This window comes from Myotis nattereri (genome assembly GCF_964212035.1).
Source record: "Myotis nattereri genome assembly, chromosome: 4".
Lineage (NCBI taxonomy): Eukaryota > Metazoa > Chordata > Mammalia > Chiroptera > Vespertilionidae > Myotis > Myotis nattereri.
The window spans coordinates 78,757,495-78,770,201 of NC_138079.1; the positions used below are offsets into that span (position 1 = coordinate 78,757,495).

The window sequence follows — 12,707 nt, forward strand, 5'->3', positions numbered from 1 at the left end:
CTTGCTGGCCTCATCATTTTGCAAAAATAATTTTGTCTTGGAGTGTTTAAATAACATTATAAGTAAAGTTGGGATAATAACTGCCCTTACTTGTGTTGTTTTAAAGGTAGGAACAGGGCTCTGCTTCTCAGTGTCCCGGTGGTCGCTGCAGGCCCCTCGGAGGGAAAGCTGCCCTCGGTTCCCACCGATGCCAGACGGTCCGCTTCTCCCGTATGAGTCCGGGTCCCTAGAGACTCGCCCGGAGCTGGAGCTCGGAGCCTGAGACTCCCTCCCGATTGAAGGCAGAAACCGCGCCCTCGGCCGCCAGCCCGCTCCGCCTGCGCCTCTTTACCTTAGTATTTTGGGTCCGCACCGCCCTCCTCTGAGTCTCGGTATGCGTTTCTCTAGAGTTTCCCCTCAGCCAGCCTCCTGTGGTTCTGGATGATGTCCTTTCCGTCTCTTGGTTGTATTTTTGAAGTGGTTGTGCGAGGCAGCAATCTCCGGTGTTCGCCTATGCCGCCATCTCGATTTCTCCTCCGGTAGAGGTTTAAAGTCCTACAATTGGCTCCTCTCTGAGGGGGCGTGGCCAGGCCCTGGGGACGTGGCTGGACTCTTGGGCGGGATGAGCCAGCTTAAAGCCAGGCTGAGGGGCAGCAGCTCACACTGTGGTGGCTGTTACACTGGCGGCATGGAGGAGTGCGCTTGCCTCTGCAGCCTGGGCTCTTCGCGGGGACGTCGGTGTCGTCAGGAGTGCCAGGGCCCAGCTGAGACCGCAGGGGCTGAGGGCAAGCCGGCCCCGGCAGAAAAGCACCTCGAGGCGGACATGGCAGTGGGGTGCTGTGCGGGAAGTGGAGGAATCGCGAGCCCCATGCCGCCCCCGCACTGCTCGCTGCAGGACCTGCCGGTGGAGATGCTGGTGGAGATCTTCGCCTCGCTCCCCGGCACCGACCTGGCCAGCCTGGCCCAGGCCTGCACCAAATTCCACCACATCCTGCACACCGACAGCATCTGGAGACGGCGCTGCCGGGAGGAGTTTGGCGTTCGTGAAAACTTGCAGAACCTGGAGATGAGCGGTATGTCTTATCGAGAAGTCTATGCGAAGCTGTTCCACCCATACAGACACATTTTGGGGTTGTGGCAGCTAGATCGTGGCTATAGAAGACTGCTGAATGTCGTGGTGGGCGGCTTATGCATTACTGGTTGGATGTACCAGCTTTCCCTTGACACCCATGTGGATGGCCCAATGCATTTCAAGCCCTCGTTCAGAATTCGCCTGACGGAGAGGAAATCAGCCACGGTGGAGTGCATGGAAGGCTGCCTCAGCAGGCCCCACCACAGCCACATTCTGATTGAGAAGGACAGGTTCACCACCCTGTGCAAGATGACAGACCACCAAGCGGATTCACTAGCGTGGCTTTGGGGAGGACAGAGTTGGGCGCTGGTGGAGGAGGACAGCCTGACCTACCGCCGCCTCTACCTCCCGCCAAGCCACCCGGACGACCTCCTCAGGCCAGGCCTCTTCCAAGGCAACTGCGATGCCTTCGGCCTACAGATTGCCATGCTCAGCTTCCATGGGAAGTATGCCAGGGTCACGAGGGTCACCGGAACAGCCAAGGTGTTAGAGATCCACCTCATGCGCCGCATCCAGCTGCGAGATGGCGAAATCTTCCGCAATTTCAACGAGCTCTCCCGCGTGGTCCAGGAGATCGACCAGCAGGTGATCCCGGAGCAGCAGCAGCAGCAAGAAGACGGGACTGAGGAAAGCGAGGGCCATGGCTGGCAGAGCCCTGCCCAGCCCAGCGTGGGGGAGTTCGGGGCTGCAGCTGCGGAGGAGCAGCCTGTTCCATTTGTTCTGCCAGTGGGCGTGCGCTCAAGAAACCAGAACTACCCCCGAACCTGCAGGATGTGTTTCTATGGCGTGGACACTGTTACTGATACCTTAGCAAGTGGCTGCTTCACCTTCACCAGTCGCTTACCTGGAGTCTTCATCCTGTTTGATGAGAACCACTTTGGGTTCATCTGGCTGAAGGCGAAATACTTCTTCCTGTACCGCAGAGTCCAGAACACCTTCCAGAATGTGGAGGCACCATCCCCACAGGCCTTCCTGGAGATGCTCAAGAACATTCAGTCCATGCCCTAACCGGTTTGGCTCAGTGGATAGAGCATCAGCCTGCAGACTCAAGGGTCCCGGGTTTGATTCCGGTCAAGGTCATGTACCTTGGTTGCAGGCACAAACCCAGTGGGAAGTGTGGCAGCAGATGGATGTTTCTCTCTCATCAATGATTCTAACTCTGTCCCTCTCCCTTCCTTTCTGTAAAAAAATCAATAAAATATATTTAAAATAAATAAATAAAGGTAGGAACAGAATGATTGTGAAATCCAGGGAAGTGTAGAATGCTGGGTAAATGCAGATGTCAATTCTCCTTTCCCCCTCGTGTTGTTCAGGCATTTATTCTAAGATGTTTTCTTACTAGCAACAGTGATGGTCATCATGGTGGACATCAAAAGGATGATACTCATGCAGTCAGTGACTTCCCATTATCCATATGTCCAACTGTGCTTTGACTTTTCAATTCTATTCCACTTCCATGTGGTGTAAGATGACAAAACCCTATGTTTGTTGGGTCTGAGGAAAAGCAGCTCTAGCCTCTGAATGCATTCCTGTGCATAACTGTTGCTTGTCTTTGCACAACCATGGACTAGAGAGGAGAAGTCTAAGAGAAACCTAACAACTTCAAGGATTATTTTAAAAGAAGTAGCATCTACTAGTATATGCACTGGCATATTTAAAAGTATAAGGAGTATAGTGAGCCAATACTTTATTGAGTATTTATTATGTGCAGGGAAGTGTACTAACCACTAATAAAATGCAAAGATATAGAACCCAGGGCTCTTAAAACTGAATTTCTATTCTTTGTGTTAGTTTTTTTTTTTTTCATTTAATAGGTATTTATTGATCACATTCAATAGATTGCACACTTTACTAGGTGCTGGGAATACAAGACATGTAATATTTAAAGTTGCAGACCACCTATAAACAAGAGCAAACCAGGGTAGTACAGAAGGCCAGAGATGGGCCCTGAAAGGGAACGCACAGCCGGTGGCTGTTTACATTAAAGCTAACCTGGAGAAGACTGAAGAGGAGAGATTCCAGGAGGAGAAAGCACCTATGAGAGCACGCATTTGATGTGGATGCAGTAGAGTACAATAGAGTATATGCTTTGGAGCCAGAATGAGCTGGAAAAATATTAAAACTAAGAAGAATTTGGAGTAATCAGCATGTTTACAAAATCGACAGCTTCTTTCTATGCTCATTATACCTAGTTAGAAAATGTTAAATAAAACCTATTCACAATGACAATAAACTAGTAAGATAGTGAGATATAAATTTAACAATATAAGTGAACAGGACTTATGTATTTGAAAGTTTAAAAACATAGAATGAGATTTTAATAAGTAGAATGAGTTCATTGTTCTTAGACAGTAAATTGGTATTCTAGAGATTGCAACTCTCTAAATCATGTAAATTCAATATTGTGACAATAAAGAGAATAAAGTGATTGTAACTTCAACTAATGAGGAAAGCACTCAAAAAGGCAGAAAACTTAAGAAAAAGGAGAATTGAAAGCCCACTTATATTACAGTAAGATTTATAGTTCATAGAGTTTCACTACAGAAGATAATTGTATTATACTTTCTGAGAATATAGATAGATCAGTGTATAAAAGAAAGGAAGCTAAACTATAAAATAAACCAACACAGATGTGAAAATTTAGTAGTATATGATGACAGTGGAAAACCTGGGTAGTTTGAGAAAAAGCTGAAATTCTACCTCAGACATTCTACTGAACATACAACATACACACATACCCTATGACCTATACCCTAGATCACAAATTTAAAAGTAAAAAAGACCAAAAAAAAAACAACACAACAAAAAACTGTTCCTTGGGAAGTATGGCCTTTTTTTCTATAATATTTTTGTGGGAAGCTCCAGACACAAAATTCATACTCCATACATTTAAAAAATGATACATTTGACCACATGAACATGTAAACGTTCTTGATGATAAAAAATATTAGTCAAAATAAAAGTACCAGCCTGAGAAAGATATTTACAACCCTAATGCAAAGTCCAGTTTTCTTATTGAGAACTGTGTTCATTGTATTCACGTCTTCCCCTCGTTTCAGCATCTCTGGAATGAGGATGTCCGGAAGCTTCCTGGTGTCATCTGTAGAAACAGATGGCTGTGGGAGGAGAGGGAAGGTTGGGATATCAGACTCCTTTAGCAACATTCCTGCAGCTGGCTGGGGTCAAGAGCAGGCTAGAATGTCAACAACATTAAATGTCAGCTTAAGAGCCCAGCCCTGCAGGCTTTTAGTTCTTTGAGTAACTGATTAAAAGAAATACTTCAATACCAGTCCTCTGATTGCACAGCCACACCGTTATATGGAAAACCATGAACGCGGAGGACTCTGTTGCAATGATTCTGAAGAGTCAGACACTGGAGAAATTTGGTTTATTTCCTGTCTGTATGTGAGAGAGTGAAACATGACAAAAATATCTGCCTACTTAAGGGTAAAAGGATTATTTAATATATTCAAATTAAAAATTACAGCTGATTAAAAAGCACTGTTTCTTAAAGGACAGATTTTTTGGTTACAATTAATGATGTCTTAGATTTGATGAAATGTGGAATATAATGAGCTTCTACAAATCAATGAAAGATAAACAAGCCAAATTCACATTTAAATACAAATGGCACTGCCCTAACCGGTTTGGCTCAGTGGATAGTGTCGGCCTGCGGACTGAGGGGTACCAGTTTCGATTCTGGCCAAGGGCATGTGCCTTTGTTGCGGGCACATCCCAGTGGGAGGTGTGCGGGAGGCAGCTGATCGATGTTCCTCTCTCATCGATGTTTCTAACTCTCTATCCCTCTCCCTTCCTCTCTGTGAAAAATCAGTAAAATATATTTTTTAAAAATAAATTCAAATGGCACTGAAAATGAGTGCCAATAAAATTAAAACAAAAATGAAATGCCATTTCATCTATCAGATTCTCCAAAGATCAAATATATTGTGGGTGAGGGTATATATAAACAGACATCCTCAAAGTTTTTCTGGTGGATTAACTCTAACAAATTTGATTGAGTTCTATCAAAATTAGGAACACAAATTTTGGCAAGCAATGCAGTATTACAAAATTATCCAAAGATATATTCATACAGATATAACCCCAGAAAGAGGGTCCCTACATTGTTTTTAATTGTAAAAGCATTTTTACTGTTAATGATTGGTTGGATAAATTATGGGACATCCAATCAATGTAATATCATTTAGTCCTTTCAGTGAAGCAGATGTTTTTGAGTTAACAGAAATATTTTCAAAGTATATTTTTGGCAAAAAGATCAGGTGCAGAATAGTACCTATGTATATAGAAAGTATGCTTTCATTTGTGGAGAAAAACAAATAAAATATATATTCACACAAACACACAACATTTTAGAGCAGCAGTTCTCAACCTGTGGGTCTCGACCCCTTTGGGGTCGAACGACCCTTTCACAGGGGTCGCCTAAGACCGTCGGAAAACACATATATAATTACATATTGTTTTTGTGATTAATCACTATGCTTTAATTATGTTCAATTTGGAACAATGAAATTGGGGGTCACCACAACATGAGGAACTGTATTAAAGGGTCGCAGCATTAGGAAGGTTGAGAACCACTGTTTTAGAGGAATATGCCAGTGACAGTATTATTTTTTCAATCAAAACGCTAGTTCAAAAAAAAAAAAAAAGAATAGACAAAAGGTCATGCGACATTTTGGACTTGTAAGTAGCTTCCAGCACATGTGCACAGACTCAGAGCTAGAGGATGAAACTGGCATCTATTACCTTGCGCCTGTTTAAGGTCTCTTATTTTCTTGGTGTGTGCATCCTGCCAAGAAAACCCCCCTCCCATACCTTTGCAATTACTTGGTCTACTTCAGCCAAAGGTGACTGCTGTGCTCAGCGCTCTGGTCGTTTTTATAGGCATGTCAGGGATTTTTCTGTTGAAAGATGCAGTTCTGTCTTATGGTTTGGTTTGGTTTTCCTCTCTGCATGAGCTCTCTCTTTGGAAATATGTCATGGGGTTCCACCCATTAAAGGTAGATATTTCTTTTTTGTCCTCCCTGTGCTCTCAGGCGTGTTGCTGTCAGGGATTGCCGGAGGAAGCAATGTTGTCACTGCGGCTGGAATGTGTCCTTTCTTTCTGGTGGCTGTTAGGACAAGCACTCTTATTTTCGCTCTTGCCTGCGTTGAATGATTTATGACTGAACTATTTAATTTTGGGAACACTTGACATTTTTTATCTGTCGTCCATCAACCCTTAGGAATTACTTTGCTTGGTAGATTGAAACACTGTTTCATTCCCCTGCAGATATTTTCAGTTTTCCTTGTCAAGGAAATACAGCCCTGGGGTTACCCAGGAGAGTTACCTGAGAGGTAAGCAGACGGCTTTCAGAGGTAGGCACAACCAGGACACTGCCAGGAATGTTTGTGAGGAACAATGTCCCTGCTAGCATTAAGTTCTTACAAAATAACTTTTCTTTTTCTTATGCATTTTACTTTTGTCATAATGGTAAACTAACCAAAAAATCCTAGAATTATCTTACCTTCCTTAGAAAGTAAGTTGTATCTATAAGAAACCCAAAGAAATAATAAACATTTGCTGTTGTCATGAATATAGGTGGCTTTGTTGGGCTATGACAAAAGTTGTCCTGCTTTAATTTCAGTTCTTTAGCTAAAAACATTTCAAAATTTCTATTTACAGTTTAACATTTTTGCTCTAACACTCCACGATAGATTACTCCTTCTTTCGTGAATGCAAGAGTTAAACCTCAGCAGCCTCTGTAACATTCTGACAATGAAATTGGTAAATGAATCCGATATTATCGATACTTAAGGACAGTTAAGAAATCTTGGTTATCCAGTAATCAATGCGACAAAGCCTTTCGTGTCTACATTTGTTCTATTTAACCATAAACTGAAGGGTTAATTAGGCTGTCTGACTTGACCAGACACGGATTTACTGTTTTACTTCCTAATATTGTTAGGAGTGTGTCTCTGGCCTGGAGGCTTAATGCCGAAAGAGGATATGACACGCTGCAACGTTAGTTCATCATGATGAGTAGATACTGGAGTGAAAACAGCTGTTCTCTTTAAACTGAGCTAAAAGTAAGTGTTAAGATAGCTGGCTTTATTATTGGGCCTGTTGAGCTGTGCTCCCTGGTGTCCAGAAATCGGTGCAGAATTAATCACCTTGCCCCTAGCAAAACTTCTGAGGCAATGTTTAAAGAACAAAATTCGGGTTTTATTGAGCCCGGGAGTTTTCCAAAACAAGAAAATGGAACATATAAAGAAAAGATCATTTTTCTTTCCATTATGTAATATGTAATTGTCTCTTATATAAGGCATATTCAGGTACTAACATCATGTTCTCTTCACCTCCTTGTGTCCTCCTTAATGGCAGAAAACCTCTTTCATATTAGAACACATGAGACAAATCACTTCTCTAAAGTTTGAGAACCTAGAACAGCGGTTCTCAACCTGTGGGTCACAACCCCTTTGGCGGTCGAACGACCCTTTCACAGGGGTCGCCTAAGATCATCCTGCATATCAGAGATTTATATTACGATTCATAACAGTAGCAACATTACAGTTATGAAGTAGCAACAAAAATAACTTTATGGTTGGGTCACAACATGAGGAACTGTATTTAAAGCGCCAGAAGGTTGAGAACCACTGCTCTAGAAGTTATTCCTGTCCCCAATTCTACTTTTTAGAGGATATACTGTACTTGAATTGCCCTGAGAATCTTAAGAGCATACCTTTATTCATTCAACATATATCTGTTGTGTCCCTACTATGTACCAGGTTCTCTTCTATGCTTTGAGAATACAACAATAAATGAGATAAGGACTCTACTTTCAGAACTTATATTCTACAACTAATTATAATCTTCCATAGACTCAGGAACTAAGACCCTCTTTTCCCAGTTGAGGTTTCTTAGACTATCACTTACCATTTTAAAATAACTTACTGGAAAGGCACTCTTACACATTCCTTCCATATTTTATTCCATGATCTCTTAACACTTACTTTTAGAAAGAAAATTCCCCTGAGTCTAATTTTCCTTTTTCTATTCTTAAGAAGTGGAGCATTGCCAGTGTGAAGCCTCTATAAAAAATGATTCTCAAACTGGAGATCTTACTAAGATGCAGATTGTGATGCACTGTCTCTGGGGTGGAGCCCAAGGTTATTCTGCATTTCCAGCAGGCCTCCAGGGGTGCTAAGCACTGATCCATGGGCCAAGCTCTATACAACAGTATGGGTTAACTGTACTGCAGGTCCCCTCTATGACTCCATGACACAATTCTGTAAACTTCCTTGTTAATTTCCCTCTTCACAGTAAAAATTGTCAGACATGACTCTCCAAGGTAGTGGTTATTTATGAAGAGCCACTGCACAGCAGAGGCAATACGCATCTTTACGGTGAAGATTATGGTCATTCAGTGTAACATGGTTGTTAAGAGTTTGGGATGTAGAATCAGAAAGTCCCCATTAACTATGGAACATTTAGCAAGTTACTTAACCTCTCTAAACCCGTTTCTTCAACTGTAAAGTGGGGGTGACTGATGTTACTTGCTACATAGGGTGGTTATGGAAATGAAATGAGGTGATGCATGTAAAAAGCCCACTTGATTTCTGGCATGTGTTTTGTGTTTAATAAATGCTAGCTTTCCCATTATTATAGTATACAAAGGCTATAGAAGATAAAAAAAAAATAAGGAGGTGTTTTGCTTTCTTTTTTTCCTGTCCTTAGACATAATTTGGTGTGTGTTAACTAATCCAAGGTGGAGAGAGATTGGTAAAGAAGAACAGAAAGTGCAATTGGAGCCAGGAGAGGACGCAATTATTTACACTTTAAGAACATGACAGCGGGCCCTTACTGAGAACCCCCTGTGCATCAGTCAGTCAGCGGCCTAGTGCTTTGCATACGTTATTTAATCCTCACAATAACCCTGTGGTAGGTTAAACCTCCAATCTCACTTACGAGAGAGGAAACTGTGAAGAGAAAGATTCACTTGCCCATAACTAGGAAGTAGTTGATCGAGATGTCTGACTCCAGGATCCCCACCTCCTCACTGCTTGTGCTATTCCGACCTAAAAGGACAAAACTGCCGTAGCCGGTTTGGCTCAGTGGAGAGCATTGGCCTACGGACTGAAGGATCCCAGGTTCGATTCCGGTCAAGGGCACATGCCCAGGTTGCAGGCTCAATCCCCAGTAGGGGATGTACAGGAGGCAGCCAATCAGTGATTCTCTTTCATCATTGATGTTTCTTTCTCTCCCTCTCTGGAATTCATAGAAATATATATATTTTAAAAAAGACAAAACTTAGGGTAGTCTCTGAACTGGGTTTTAGCAACAGGCAATCCCAGAACCATGGTGTGAAAGAGTGATTGTGAAAGAGAGTACAGTGGGGCCTTGACTTATGAGTTTAATTCATTCCGTGACGGAGCTCGTAACTCAAATTACTTGTATGTCAGATCAGTTTTCACCATTACAATGACACGTGATGCTGGGCTGATGTTGTGGCGTTCGCTGCGCCAAATAGCGGTGGGGTATCTGAAGCTGGCTCGTAACCCGAATTTTAGCTCGCAACTCAAAGCAAAAAATCGGCCAAGAGACAGCTTGTATCTCGAAGAACTCGTTAGTCGGGACACTCATAAATCAAGGTCCCACTGTATAGGTACTGCAAATGGCATGAGCAAAGGCAGAGACTGGAAAATGGGAGTAATTAGGGAAAAGAGAAATATTTGAATTGATTGGGGCCTGCATTAATAGAATTGAGTGAATGGGCCAAATAACTTGTATTCTCTGAGATTTACTAATATGACATTAATCTATAGGAAACAGAGACTGTTTTAGGGCTTCTTGGGTTCCCACTAATGGTGCTGTTTAGAAAAGACAACCTCATTGAAAAAGACCATAAGGCCTAGTAGTTCACATGTAGTTGGGAAAAATGTTCCCTAAGGATATGAAAGACCTGCATTTTTCTGTTAGATTACAGTGTAATGTATGCTTTCCTTTCCAAATGAATGGTTTATTCATCTATATAAATTTTCATCACCTAATGCTTCTGTAAGAGGAATAAATAATATCTAACTTCAGCAGCTATTTTCTTTGTTGTAACATTGGGATTATTTGTTCTCTTACTCAGCCTAATTAGAGAATAGGCTCTGTCTAGTCTGTTTTATTATCTTGGAACTTCAAAGACTAGATCTAAAAAGCATAGCTAGCCAATTGCTTCACTGTTTTCCTACTCCTAAAACTAACTCACTCTCTGTCATTCCCTCCCTCTCATTGGGCACACAGACATGATTCAAGAGACTTAGATATGTTTCTAGCTATACCATTCAATATGTGAACAATATTGGACGAGCAGTTTTTATGTTCTTTGGATCTGTTGCACTGCAGGGATAATGACTTAACTAAAGCAAGGTATTTGAGGGTAACATATGAAAAGTATTTTACATTTATCAGGATAACATTTTTTGTAGTTTTAAATGTTATTTCTAATATTCATGATCACTTTTTCCTTTATAGATGTTATGTCCTAAGAAAAACAGCAGATAAATACCCTAAGTCTTTTTGTATTGACCTATTATTTTTGGTTATGAACCACAGTTAGCAGTATATCTGGCACCAGGAAGTAACTTTTAAAGTGGTAAAGAGCATGTGAGTAAGAAGCAGGGTTTTATAAATTCTTAAGCTATGCTTTGCCTCTGAGGATCTGGGATAAAATAATAGGTAGGTCCTGTAGTTAAGAAGAGAAGTGGTTTCTAAGTAAGTAACAGGAACCTCTTGGTGTACACAGAAGCCCTATAGAATAGAAATACCAGAAATCAACTTTACAGACAAATTTTAGCTTATTAATAAGTTCGGCTTTGTTTCTTGCCTGCTGTTTTTAAGGTAGCTAGAATACAAGGAATCCAATAGAAATCCAAAACTAAAAAGCAAAAGTTTGCACTGACTATTAAACTATAATTTGATGGTCAATGTTGACTGGTTGTTTGCCCTCAGACTTCATGGCACATGACAACCCTGCTAGTTTCTCAGTAGTTAACCTATTAAAGCTCACTCTGGATTTTTTAAAAACAGATTTCCTTTGTTTTAACTTTTCTTCTCTAGTAAATTAAAGGACTAAGCTTATATGTCCTTAGACCTACTATCATTTTGTAGAGTGTAAATGCTTATCTATTAAAGAAATGGCATAACATCTACAGAAATTCCTTCATTTCTTATTGTTAAAACTGATCATTCTTAGATTTTATATATAAGACTTTCTATATAATATATGTATGTTCATTTATTCTGAAACTACATTCCGTACAATGTTTAGATATAGATGCCTCCTGGGGGAAGAAAATCTCAACTTTGGAGGAAGGAGAAAATAAAAATCCCAGCTCTGGGCCAAAGGGAAACCACACTGCTAGCCTCTGTTTAAGACGTTTTATGGGGAAGGACATCGGGCCAGGCCTTGGATATGCTCAAGGCAAGGACAGCTGTAACTGTGAAGCTCCCAGTGTTTGTGATATACCTGAAGAGTGTCTGTCAGGGTGGATCAATCTGTGGTTTCAAGGAGGAGAAATGAGTAACTTTGCATCTATTACCTTCTATGTCAGGGGTTGTCAAAAGTTAGGTCTCGGGGCCTTTTTTACACTTAAATGTTAATAAAGGACCCCAAAGAGCTTAGTTTGGAAGATTTTAGAAGACACAGGATCCACAAGCATGTATTGCATTTGCTGTCAGGATGATGCTGGCAATAGAGGCTCTGCAGAATTCCACTGTAAGAGAAGGAGTAGCAAAGGCAAATAACATCTCAGTACTTACCTTCAAATAACTTGGCCCGGTGAGCCTCCAGCGGTCCCAAACGACACTTTGAAAACCATGGCTTGAAGCATTGTCTGGAGAAACAAGTGTGAACAAAGAGAACTGACCTTACTGAGTTTAACAATATGGTTTACTGTATTCATTGGGAAAATGTGTTGCATTCACCTTATGAGAACTGTGTGTGTGTGAGTGTAAATTTTTTTTGAAAGGCTAAGAAAGCACATCTCTCAGAGGTGGGGCTCCTGCCCAGACCAGACTTTCGGTCTCCTGAGTCCCAGGCCACCTCCTAGGTACAGTCTCCTGCTGACTCCCACTGAGGTGGTGGTATTATTCTATACTCAGGAATCAAATTAGGGGGGTGGGTGAATTACAGGCTTGAGGAGAAAGCCAGCTTCTCAGGCCGGAAGTTCCTCTGAAGGTCCTGAACCAGAACCTCTTGAAGAAGGGTGGCGACTTGCACAGGAAAGATTAGGAACAGAAGTTCCCTCTGACAGAAAGGTAAAAGCTAGAAAGGGGAGTTTTCCATAATTGCTTTTCCTTTTCACTCCCAAAAATGTCACATTTAGCATACAGTTTTAAAGATATCTCCTCCCTCCTACACACATCTTTGTTATAATACTACACTGTAGATATTCCTGATTTTTCAGTAAAGTGGACGTTTCAATATGTAGAGAATAAAGTTCAGGTGAGAGAGAAAGGGCAGCATCGTCAGCTTCCCTTCCGCTGAGGTCAGCCGGCAGACAGGGCACAGTGTGCCGGGCAGCCAGCCTCGGCTTTGAACTCTGTCCC

The 12,707-nt window shown here is 41.8% G+C and overlaps 1 protein-coding gene and 1 long non-coding RNA gene across 4 annotated transcripts in view; one reads left to right on the forward strand and one right to left on the reverse strand.

Annotated features, from left to right (window-relative positions):
• Positions 1 to 652: 652 nt before the first annotated feature.
• On the forward strand, positions 653 to 2,119 carry LOC308517501 (F-box only protein 31-like; the record flags this gene model as incomplete). The annotated part of the gene is made up of 1 exon (XM_081088673.1): positions 653 to 2,119. The coding sequence occupies exon 1, from the start codon at positions 668 to 670 to the stop codon at positions 2,117 to 2,119; it is 1,452 nt and encodes a 483-aa protein (XP_080944799.1). The 5' UTR covers positions 653 to 667.
• A 796-nt stretch (positions 2,120 to 2,915) lies between these two features.
• The window catches only part of LOC308517503, a 102,582-nt gene continuing 92,790 nt past the window's right edge, over positions 2,916 to 12,707 (reverse strand). For all 3 annotated transcript variants that reach the window (XR_013995832.1, XR_013995833.1, XR_013995834.1), the window contains 2 exons: positions 11,919 to 11,992; positions 2,916 to 4,227 (listed from right to left, as the gene is read on the reverse strand). This is a non-coding gene — a long non-coding RNA (uncharacterized lncRNA). The remainder of the gene's footprint in view (positions 4,228 to 11,918; positions 11,993 to 12,707) is intronic.